This window comes from Chrysemys picta, chromosome 3 (genome assembly GCF_011386835.1).
Source record: "Chrysemys picta bellii isolate R12L10 chromosome 3, ASM1138683v2, whole genome shotgun sequence".
NCBI classification, from domain to species: Eukaryota; Metazoa; Chordata; order Testudines; family Emydidae; genus Chrysemys; species Chrysemys picta.
In genome coordinates this window covers 151,067,367-151,079,796 of record NC_088793.1, presented here as the reverse complement: position 1 = coordinate 151,079,796, position 12,430 = coordinate 151,067,367, and the positions used below count along the sequence as shown (strand labels likewise).

Genomic DNA, 12,430 nt, shown 5'->3' with positions numbered 1-12,430 from the left:
ATATATATATATATATATACACACACATATACATATATACATATATACACACACACACACACACACACACACACACCACAGTAGTGGGGCAGTTGCCCCACTTTGGCAGAGGAGGGGTTAATAGCGGCCCTTGGAGCAGCTGCGCAGAACCCAGCCAATCAGAGAAGGGCAGAAAGGCAGCCAATCAGGGCCAGGCTGAGCCCTATATAAAGGCTGCAAAGCAGAAGAGACAGGAGTCTCTCCCTCACCAGCCAGGGAGGAGGACTGGCTCCCAGGGATAGCACCTTAGATTGAGCAGCGCTGGGCAGGCTCAGGGGAGCAGAGGGAAAGCTCCAGCCTGATACCTGCTAGGCTGAGGCTCCTGAAAGAAAGGGCTGAGAAGGTGCAAGGGCCAGAGGGAAGTGGCCCAGCGAGTGCGAGCAGTAGAGGGGAGAGAAGGAGGGCAGGACATGGCTGCTGCCAAAGGGTCTCTGGGCCGGGACCCAGAGTAGTGGGTGGGCCTGGGTCCCTCCCCCCTTACACTGCACCTGGCCGTGGAGGAGCATGGCCCGATACAGACTGTGGCTTGCCCCTGAGACAAAGGGCTAGACTTTGGGGCTGCAGTTGGCCACGAGAGCAGGTGCAGACTGAGGACTGCTGACACCCCCCCAGAAGGGGACAGAACCGAGTAGGGCACAGCCGGAGGGCTGTGTCCAGAAGAGGACTCCGCAAGCCAGGGAGCAACGCAGGTCCCAGACAGCACAGCAGAGCAGACAACGGGTGAGACACCACCTGCAGAGGGTGCTCCACAGCTGAACAGAGCTAATTCCTGGTGCAACCAGCAGGAGGCGCTGCGGTGGTGAACCACACTTCTGAAGGACAACGAAGCCATCAATTCTCGCTGGAAAGAATATTTAAGATCTCTTTAACCGTAATTCTATAGTTGCAGATGAAGTCCTTGAGCAAATTCCTCAATGACCATTTAGGGATGAGCTCAGAGACCCTCCCAATTTGTATGAGGTACACAGTGCCACCAAGCAGATGAACAACAACAAAACAGCCAGGGCCGGCTCCAGGGTTTTGGTCGCCCCAAGAAGCAAAAAGCCGTGATTGTGATCTGCGGCGGCAATTCGGCTCCGAGCGGGAGTGAGGGACTGTCCGCCGAATTGCCACCGGATAGCTGGATGTGCCGCCCCTCTCCAGAGCGGCCGCCCCAAGCACCTGTTTGCCAGGCTGGTGCCTGGAGCCGGCCCTGAAAGCAGCAGGTCTAGATGGGATCCCCGCTGAAATCCTTAAAGACGGGGGCCCAGAGCTAATTCAACCTCTATACCTGTTTATCCTTAAAATCTGGATAGGAGGATATATCCAGCGAAATGAGGAATGCCATGATTATCCCCTTTCTTTAAAGGGTGACAAAGTGGACTGTGGAAATCATCATGGTATCTCCCTCCTAGCCATTGCAGGCAAAGTTCTGGCGCGGATCCTTGCAACCCGCCTTCTGCATTTGTCAGAAGAAATTTTACCGGACTCAGAGTGGTTTCCGACCATGTTGTGGAACTGCAGATATGATCTTCACAGCATGGCAGCTGCAAGAAAAGTGTCAGGAGCAAAACCGACCACTGTACAAGGCTTTTATTGATCTAACTAAAGCCTTTGATTCAGTGAATCACCGTGCCCTCTGGACTGTACTTTCTAAGATTGGATGTCCTGATAAATACATCAATGTCCTAAAATTGCTTCATGATAACATGAAAGCGACTGTTCTGAGCAGCAGTAGCTCCCAGAGTGAACCTTTCAAAGTGCAAACAGGAGTCAAACAGGGCTGTGTCATTGCTCCAACCACGTTTGCAATTTTTATTGCTGTCATTTTTTATCTAATTGCTGGGAAGTTTACAGATGGCGTTAAAATCATTTACAGAATGGATGGAAAGCTGGTCAGGCTTAGCAGGCTGAAAGCCAAAAGTAAGATTTCCACAACATCTATTGTGGAACTTCAGTATGCTGATAACACAATCTTTGTCCTCTCTAAGAAAGATCTTCAAAGTATCTTGAATGTGTTTGCCGATGCTTACATATGTCTTTGTTTCACTCTTAATATCAAGAAGACTAAAGTGCTCTATCAGCCCTCTCCAAATGAGGTATTACATGCCCTATCTATCAAAATCAATGGAGTGGCACTGGAGAATGTCGACCATTTCCTCTACCTTGGATGTCATCTTTCATCCAAGGCAGATATTGATGCAGAAATTCAACATCGCCTGAACTGTGCCAATGTAGCTTTTTTCCATTTACGGAACAGGGTTTTTTGAAGATCACAACATTCGAACAGACACCAAGCTTCTTGTTTATCAAGCTGTTATTTTCCCAACACTTTTGTCCAAGTTTTGGACCCATACAACCTATAGACATGACTTGAAAGTCTTTGAGAGGCACCATCAATGCTTCCTTCATAAGATTCTGAAGATCAAATGGGAAGACAGGCGCCCTAATATTAGTGTTCTGGAAGAGGCAAAGACCACCAGTATCAAGGCAATTCTGCTGGACTAGTCACATTGTCCAGATGCCAGCCATTGCCTCCCAAAATAGGTCCTGTTCGCTCAGCTGAAAGAAGGGTACTGTAACGTGGGTGGACAGCAGAAGCGTTATAAGGACTTGCTGAAGGACAACCTAAAAAAGTGTAACATTGACACTTGGGAGACACTTGCCCTGGATCGCTTAAAATGGAGTGAAATCCTACATGATGGTCCCCTGCATTTTGAACTTGCTTGCTGACAAGCTGAAGAGGACAAGAGATGCAGGAGGAAAGAGAGACTGGTCTCCAGTCATGGTCAACAGCCTCCTGCTGAGCCTGAAAACATCTGCCCTCATTGTAACCGAACTTTTGGTTCAAGGATTGGCCTTATTAGCCACCTGAGGACCCATAACTCCCACGGAAGATGCTCATACTTGGTAACAAGTGATCGCCCATCATATCTATATCGTATATACACACAGTCTCCTCCCAGAAACGTTTCCTCCCCACCAGGAAAAACCTGGCAGAGCATCAGACCCTGCAGTGGGACTTGAAGGTCAGCAGATTCAGGTTCTGGCAAACCAAGGTGGATAGCAAACACTTCAGGGACCTCCCATGGGGAAAATAGCTCCAGTGCTTTGGTTGACTTCAGCCATAATAATATGACATTGATAGAAAGACAGGCTGAGCTAGCCAGGACCAGCCATTTAAAGATTTGTAGGTGAAAAATTAACACAATAAATTGCACCCAGAAATAAGCTGCAGCTGATGTAGATCACAGGGCATTAGTGTAAATGTGCTCCCATAAGAAACACCAATCAGCAAGCAGGCTGCCATATTCCATGTCATCTGCAGTTTCCAATAGACTAAAGGGTAACCTCATATAAAGCAAATTATAGTAACCCAGTCTCAAGCTGAGAAAGGCCTGGGTCAGTGTGACGATATCCACATCCAAAGGAAAAGGTTGCAACCTTCTGACTAACCATATATGATGCAAAAACATCTTGGCCACTGCAGCTGTTTGGTCATCCTGAAGCAGCTGGAGATCCTTTTTGCCAACTATTTGACAATCAGGCATGTAACTCCAATTGAGGGAGCCAGTATCTTCTTTGCCAATACTACTGACTTCCCCCACCCCACCAGCATAACCTAAGTGTTATCTGTAGTCACACACATCTCACCCTTATCTAAACCCCAGTCTTGCTCAGACACCGGATAAGCTGGTCAACTGCATCGCATGGGTCCTGCTGGGTGTCCTCTTCCTACTGTAGACACCATAATACATATTGTCTCCATCTCCCCCCAGTGGCCTCACATACATGCTGAACAGGAGGGGAGAGGGGAAAGGAATGGCCATGAAGAATGGAATCCTCCAGCACACTACATTAGAGGAACCTTGGAGCAACTGAGAAATTGCTCAATACTGCCCCTTGTTTTCAACTGGAAAAACTCCTTCCATTCCTGCTAAAACCTACAACTGTGTCACCACCACCTCGTGACCAAAGGTATCAAAGGCAGCTGACAGATGCAACAAAATCACCATGGTTACTTGTCAGTGATTTCCTGCTGGTGACAGATGAGAAACAAGTACTATCTCCATTCCATACATGGGCCAAAACCCCAAATCTCCTGGTGTACTCTCTAACAGATAAACTCTCTTTATCCCAAAGGCAGCCATAGGAAATTGATCTCTGGAGCAATGATCAGGGATCAAAGTACTGATGCCATGATAGCCAGATTTAGGGTTGGGAAGCAATTTCTTCCATGGCATATTGGTAGGGCTATCTGCCTAACCCTGTAAGAAAGAATCACTGTTGGTAGTGATTTAATCCCATTCAGACCTGAAATATTATTGGTGTCCAAGTAATTGTCCATCTTTTCCCTTGGAATCTTAGCAAAGAACTATTCAAGGCAGCAGTTACACAGCCTTCTATTCAAGAGTGATTAACTAAACCCTACCACAACATAGGGAAGTAGTCTACACAACTCACTGGAGGTTTTTCCCAGCTCCCAACAAGTTATGATTCCTTATCATCATGTGTGGTTTGCATCATCACAGCACTTTAGAGCCCCAGTCATGGGCCAGGACCCCATTGTGCTAGGTGCCACACAGAACAAAAAAAAGAGTCCCTGCCCCAAAGAACTTGCATTACCCCCACAGGAAACCTCTCCCACACCCTGTAAAACATAAGGTCAATGGCAGAAACTCACCACAAGTTCAGAGAACCTAGCATTGAGCTCCTCTGCTGATGGGATTGGGACAGAGAACTCCAGGAACTGGAGGGGGTTATTATCCTTGAGGTTGATTTCAGGGAGGTCGCTTCCCCCGAAGCAGCAAAGAAACCCCAAAGCATGACGATTCCTTTTCCGGGGAGCCATGGTCATGGTGTGAGATGCTATCTACTGATCATGATCTGCAGAGAAGACAGGAAGAGAAGCCATTAAATGACAATCTGCACCATCCAGCACAGGTTATTTGTGGTTGTCATCGCCATCAGTGTAACAGGCAGAGAACAGACTGATCTGTCATGCTAAGGAACAAAAAAAAAAAAAGCCATCTAGATGGACTGGTTAGTCAAGGCTTAATACATCACCACCACCTCCCATGGCTATATAGCATCTTGCATCCCAAAAGTTCCCAAAAGGTTTGACAGAGCTAGGCTGGGACTTTCAAAGCAGTCAGGATTCACTTAAGTCTGCTCCAATCAAAATCGGTGGGAGTTTTAACACTGACTTGAATTGGAGAGGAGTTAGGCCAACGATAAGCCCTTTGGAAAATTCCACTGAAACTGACACACACAGCTGCCTAATTCACCCACAGCTGACAGAAAACCCCTCTGGGACAGAATGCAACAGTTTTTACCCCACACAGCAGACACCAATGATGGAGGACATGGAAAGAGCAGAACACAATATTGCACAACAGTTTAGGACAGGAAGTGCCAAAGAATACTGAAGCAGTTGAAACGGCAGGGGACAATGCAGGCTAACCAGGAGCACAGGGTGCAGCAAAGGACTTGGGGGTTGGGGGAGTCTTTTAGTTTTGGTGGCTAAAAAAGCTTTCTAGAAACCTTGAGAGTCCTGGAGGGGGCTGGGGTAAAAAAATCATCAGGCAAAATCACTGCTTAAAGACTGCTGCACGCTCCCCCACAGCGACAGAGGTGGCTCTGCATAGGACTACTGTTCGAGAACTGCTACTTTAGCAGGGCAATAACGGGAGCCACTTCAAACTAAATTGTAACTAGAATACTCAAAATGTTTCTTTCCAAGTGAGGTTGTTTTAAATTGCCCTCCCCCCCAAAAAAATTGAAAATGTTCATGTTTTCAGAATTTTCCAGTTATTTTTGGCAAAAAACCCCTTACTGAAGTGTTTTTTTTTTTTTTTTTTTTTTTTTTTACACACACAAAAATTGGTTTGCCAGAGTGGGTCCTTCTTGGTCAGGACTAAGGCATATTAGTTGTGAGGGAAGCTTGCAGTGCTGCTGCTCATGCTAACTCTGCTCTGGGGATAGACGGGGACTCCAGTCTCCAACCGTTCTGGGGCCCTCAATTCAGCAAGTTCCATCAGAATTACACTCAGTGATGAAGAAACAAGGAATAGTAACTGACATTAACAGTCATAGGAAATTTCTATCTGTATTTATTTCCCCTTCTATATACACTTGTGGTTTAACTCGGCATATCATACTGTCTTCTACCTGGCACACTGACCTAACCCCTTCCTAATTTCACTGTATAGGGTGCACAGAATAAAGCACAGTTCACAATGGCAAAGAGGAGTGGGAGGAGTCAAACTAATTAAACAGCTATTTGGTAATCTCCCCTCTCCACCCCATATTCCTTCCAGAAGACAGATGGGTGGGGTCAGCAGTCTGTGGTATTGCCCTGGAGAAATCAAAAGCAAAGATTTATGAGTCCTACATATCTGATTCACTGCAAGAATTTGCTCCTAGATACTAGGCAGACACCTCAGGAAACTTGGAGTGCTGCCTTGTAATGAAAACATCTGATCCCCAGAACTATTCTACAGTAAAACTAGTAGCCCCCAGCTCCCCTCATCTAATGGAATGAATCTCTTACCGCTGCTGGCTTGCTGGAGAATGGTTGTGTTTTGTCTTGTTCCTAAACATGTCTGTTTATTGGACTAATCCCCGTGTTATAACAGCCAACGCTTTTCATCCATTCACTTGTGCACATTCTAACCTGAAACAGGTGTTTTGGCTGCTCACAACAGATACTGAGATTTGGAGCATCCTGACTCCACTGTCGGTTACAGTGAAAGATTGGCCCTGATTGCACACAAGGGCCCAGAACACAAACTTATTAAAGTAAAGAAGGCTACAGCTTCAGACACACAAGTTGTAGGTACCAGCTGATACGAATGCCAGAACTTGGGAAGCACTAGTGTAACCAATTTGCTGCCGAGTGCTTTTACACAGGCCAATATATACACCAGGTGCTGACCCACGTTGTCATAACTATAAAGGGAAGGGTAACAGCTGTCCTGTGTACAGTACTATAAAATCCCTCCTGGCCAGAGACTCCAAAATCCTTTTCCCTGTAAAGGGTTAAGAAGCTCAGGTAACCTGGCTGGCACCTGACCCAAAGGACCAATAAGGGGACAAGATACTTTCAAATCTTGGGGGACTTTTGTTTGTGCTCTTTGTTTGGGAGTCATTTGCTCTTGGGACTGAGAGGGACCAGACATCAATCCAGGTTCTCCACATCTTTCTAAACAAGTCTCTCCTATTTCAAACTTGTAAGTAAATAGCCAGGCAAGGCATGTTAGTTTTCCTTTGTTTTCTCAACTTGTAAATGTACCTTTTACTAGAGTGTTTATCTTTGTTTGCTATACTTTGAACCTGAGGCTAGAGGGAGGTCCTCTGAGCTCTTTAAGTTTGATTACCCTGTAAAGTTATTTTCCATACTGATTTTACAGAGATGATTTTTACCTTTTTCTTTAATTAAAAGCCTTCTTTTTAAGAACCTGATTGATTTGTCCTTGTTTTTAGATCCAAGGGGTTTGGATCTGTATTCACCAGGGAATTGGTGAAGAGTTTCTCAAGGCTTCCCAGGGAAGGGAATCCATTTGGGAATGGTGGCAGCAGACCAGATCTAAGCTGGTAGTTAAGCTTAGAAGTCTTCATGCAGGCCCCCACATTTGTACCCTAAAGTTCAGAGTGGGGAAGCAGCCTTGACACACGTATCAGGCACATGGGTTTGAAATGCTTAAAAACAGACCACAATACAATAGCCTGGGCTTTCATTTACACAAAGACCACTTTACACCACTCTAGCAATGTAAAGAGGCCTTAATGTGAGTATAAATGTTATTTATGGCCACTTTAAGGCCCCTTTCCACTGACAGAACGGTTTAAAGGACCTTAGTATAGTTGAGGATCTGACCTGAATCTTGGACTGATTCTTATCCTGGAGAAGAACGCTCACTCCCACTGTAAAAGATAAGGAATAAAGAAGAGTGGGGAGGTGGTCTGGTGATCCCCCTGAGTTCTCTGTTGGAGACAACTGTTTAGCAGAATCAGACAGGTCTTCATAGCTTAGGAGCCTGTCTACCTTATAGTGAAGATAGTTTCCAGGACAGTGAATGTTATGAAAGGATATGGATAATCTGGGTAAAAAAAAAAATGAATAAGATGGGCACCAGGATACATTGCTCAGAAAAGTGATGTATTAACAGGAGCAACTCAAGACATCTTCCCCTCACACAGAAAAACATCCCTGATGTCTGAAAAGGAGCCATATATATTCAGAGAAGAAACACAAACCTCGCCCATCAGGAAATGTTTAGTAGCCCACACATTGATCAGGAAGATCCTCGGAATAACCAGTAGGGCCCTACCAAATTCATGGCCAGGAAAAACATGTCACGGACCATGAAATCTGGTCTTCTGTGTGCTTTTAGCCTATACTATACGGATTTCATGGGGAATACCAGGGTTTCTCAAATTGGGGGTCCTGACCCAAAAGGGGGCTGCAGGGGGTTCGCAAGGTTATTGGGGGGGGGGGGAGAACGGGGGTCCACTGTAGTGTCACCCTTACTTCTGCACTGCCTTCAGAGCTGGGCAACCAGAGAGCAGCGGCTGTTGGCCGGGCGCCCAGTTCTGAAGGCAGTGCCCCGCCAGCAGCAGCACAGAAGTAAGGGTGGCAATACCATAGCATGCCATCCTCACTTCTGCACTGCCTTCAGAGCTGGATGGCAGCAGAATGGCGGCTGCTGACTGAGGGCCCAGCTCTGCAGGCAGCAGCGCAGAAGTAAGTGTGGCAATACCATACGATGCCATCCTCACTTCTGCGCTGCTTCTGGCAGCAGCTCTGCCTTCAGAGCTGGGATCCCAGCCAGCCGCCGCTGCTCTCCAGCCACCCAGCTCTGAAGGCAGCACCGCCACCAGCCAGGGCCGATGAAAGTGGGGGGAAGCCGGTACAAATTACCGGGGTCCGGCAGTCTGGAAGGAGGCCCGGGGCCTGGCTTCCCATGCCTCGTCGCCTTACCGGGGCCCGGCGGTCTGGAAGGGGGCCCAGCTTCCCCCCCTCGTCAGCCCTGTTTAGCCAGTCCACCCTTGCTGGGGGGGCCCGAACTCGCTCTCGGCGGCCCTGCCACCATCAGCAGTGCAGAAGTAAGGGTAGCAGTACCACAACCCCCCTGCACAATAACCTTGTAACCCCCCCTCCCCCCCCCCCCAAACTCCTTTTTGGGTCAAGACTCCTACAATTACAACACCATGAAATTAGCTGAAATCATGAAATTTCATATTATTTTTAAAATCCTAGGAACATGAAATTGACCAAAATGGACCGTGAATTTGGTAGGGCCCTAATAATGAGGCCATTAATCTGTTTCTGCTTACTGCGCCTGGTTCAGAGTCTATGGTCTTGAGGTCTTCAGATTCTTATGGTAGAGTGATTTTAGATTGCTAATTCCTGGGTGGGATGAGAAAGTAACTTGTGAGAATCATGGAGCAGCAAACTGAACTGTGCTAAACTTTGCCACAAAATCCAGACACACTCATTGCACTACACCGGATTTGGGGTTTTGATAAAAATAAACTCAAAACTCAACCTGTTTGTCAAAAGTTCTCCTCAGATTCAGAAAAACCTTCCAAGCATACTAGGGACTGATTTAAAATATTAACACAAAATGAAGTGTTTCATTTTAGTTTTGGGCTGTTTTTTTTTTTTCTTCCTTCCCCATCGGATATTTGGGCTTCTTTCAAACCTGAAATGCAAAATGAAACTCTGAGGGTGCAACTCCATGTGAATCAAATGAAAAGGTTTGATAGAAACCAAAAAGAATCAAGTTCCATACAACTCCACAAACAAAAACATCCGGTTAAATTCCATGTCAACGTCCTTCCAGAGTCAGACAGAGAGCTGAAAAGAGTGAATGCTAAGTTGAGCAAATATAGCATTTTTTTTTCCACTTTGCAAGTTCTCATGTTCTCACAAGACTTTGTTGTTTCAATCAAAGGACAACATTTCTCCATCTCTAACCCAGCACATGCTGTTTTTGCAACTAAAATGAATAAGATGGAAAAATGGTGCCAATCTTCACTATGCCCTGAATGAGAAATACTGATGGGGGAAACCTTCAAAAAGGTTTGGAAATTTGTTTGAGTCAGTATAATTGGGCTGGAAATCATATGACAATAGGCTCATGATAGAACAGCTTGCTTCCAGTCAGGCCAGGAATTTAATCAGAAAAAGTCTCAACTGGGGTTTCACCTGTTCCACTTCTGGGGGAAAATATGTACCAAGGTGCAGCAGAAATGAAGATGATGATGGAGGAGAAGGAAACTCATCACACAAGTCCCCCTCCCCACTTCCCAGCAATGAGACTCATCAATAAAACTCAGCAGCCAGCATAGGGCACAACTTCTTGCTTGATTTCTCCTTCTCTCACTGCAGTGGCTTAGAAACCCAAGTACTATAAAGCCTACCTTGCAAAAAGTGTGCGTGAAGGAGAATTCATCTGCAGGCTGTGAAAGGATCAAAAACCTCTCATTCTGATCAAACAAACATCAATAATAAAGGAGAAATCAGCATGTCACAGTCCAGTAAGCAGACAGGTAAGGGCATCGATGAGCCCCTTCATGGACAGCAATAACTCAGCAAGGCCACTTTTCCCCATCACTTTTTAAAATAGATAAGTACTTTGGGGCTGTTTCATGAATCAAGGGGTTATCCCCTGCTGGGTAGAGGAGGGATTGTTCACAACTAACATACCCTTTCTAGTTTACGTTTTAACTGCCAGATCTAGTCTTGACAGGACCCAGGCCTGAGGGGCTTGAGGTGCTGGGATGAAAGGGGTGAGGAGGTTGGAAATGACGGATCTCAAAACACAACACCCATTGTGAGCACCCCATCCAAACAGGAAGTCTCCTGCCAGCAGTCTGAAAGGAGGGATCTGTGCAGTCCATCGAAAGCTGCATATTTTGCCCTTTTAAGGGACTTGTTGTTTGACAGCTCAGGGGTTTGTTTGTGTTTTTTTTTTTTTTTTAAGGGCTTCATTTTTTTCCACTTAATCTGCAGAATAAACTGTACTTGGAGAGTAAATAAAGCCCTTTTGCAAAGTCAGGCTTCTCTGGGGACAAGGCAGGGGATAGGAGCAAAGGCAGGTGAAGTGAGCCACTGGATGCCAGATCAGCTGCAACACAGCTGGATGCTATCGCTGTACATTTGTCCTAACCTGCCCCAGGACCCTTTATCCTGTTTGTCTGCCAGAACAAGGCTGCCTTGTGCTTTCATGGAGACTGAGACTCAGTGAGACTAACACACAGTGTCGTGTCAATCCAACAGCACTTCAGGAATATCCTGTATGGAAAACATACAATCAGCCTGTAGCATTGCACGTTTGGTGCAGTTTATGTGCCCCCACATTCTGCCACCTGGATTATCCTATCTACATCTCCCTTCCCCTTCTGAGGGCATTGGCTACTTCTTTCATGCAGTTGAGAGAAAAAGGCACAAGCCCTGGCAGAGGTGCCCTGTATTGCACTTGTGGAATGCCCACATTCCCTTGCTGTCCATGCCAAAGCTGTAATGACTGTTATATGCTTGTGGGATCGATAGAGCCAGCAGAGACGGATGTCGGCTTTCAAGGCACATTCATAAGAACTTTGGAATCTCACTGGAATAGGCCAATGGCCAGCCTAAATTTGAATCTAGTCTCGGACAGTGATCCACACCAAGAAAGGCAAAAACACCCTCACATAACACACCATGTTGTGCTATACTGTACCAGCAAGGGAGAGGATGTCTCTTTCTTTCTAGCTGGTGAGCAGCTTTATGCCCTACATGTTTTCACAAGAGCAACTCAAGAGAGGTTGCCCTTTTCCATTCCATTCCCTCAGGGCCTGCTCCTTGTCTGATGCCCTACATGATACTCCAGGCCAGAGCTAGAGTTATAACAACAATTATACTTACTCTGCATCTCCTTAAAGCAGCCCCAAACTGTTAACCAAATGCTGATGCTCTCTCCTACAGTGTAAGTTTGAGATACACCATTGAGGTCTGTAGAGTTTTTTCTTCTTATTGGCACTGGTGTAACTGCACTGAAAATGTGGAACTATGCCTAGAGAGTTCTTCACCAAAATCTGGGGAGCATGGAGGTGTCATTACCCAGATGGAAATTTGGCCAGGATACTGGGGTTACAAAAAGTGCCATGAGGTCTTTAAGTATTAGCAGTGGCCAGGACTTCAGCTTTGCTCTCTCATCTAGAAGATAACACCTCTCGCAAGTGAATTCAGTGCTGGTGAGACAGCTCGACAGCCGTGGAGATATATCTTCTATTGAGGAGATTCAGCCCAGGCACTAGCTGTACAAGCTGAGATATGAATGCATCTCAACTCTTATCTGCAGTGGCCACCCTTAGGCAATGAGAAGTCAATCTCCAGGCCTTCTCTGCTGACCAAGGAGGCAAT

At 46.2% G+C, this 12,430-nt stretch overlaps 1 protein-coding gene and 1 long non-coding RNA gene across 15 annotated transcripts in view; one reads left to right on the top strand and one right to left on the bottom strand.

The window, feature by feature from the left end:
* Positions 1-12,430, bottom strand: part of DAAM2 (dishevelled associated activator of morphogenesis 2) — a 243,033-nt gene that overhangs the window by 136,377 nt on the left and 94,226 nt on the right. For 13 of the 14 annotated variants that reach the window (XR_010599842.1, XR_010599841.1, XR_006174048.2 and 10 more), the window contains one exon: positions 4,703-4,905. Coding sequence is in view for 11 of the 14 variants with exons in the window: in XM_065589271.1 (XP_065445343.1) it covers positions 4,703-4,876 (174 nt within the window). In the remaining 3 variants the exon portion in view is untranslated. Of the gene's footprint in view, positions 1-4,702; positions 4,906-7,897; positions 8,035-12,430 lie in introns of those variants that run through there. The other variant, XM_005289500.5, reaches the window with a different exon arrangement.
* The window catches only part of LOC112060523 (uncharacterized), a 48,125-nt gene that overhangs the window by 16,708 nt on the left and 18,987 nt on the right, over positions 1-12,430 (top strand). The window lies entirely within an intron of this gene.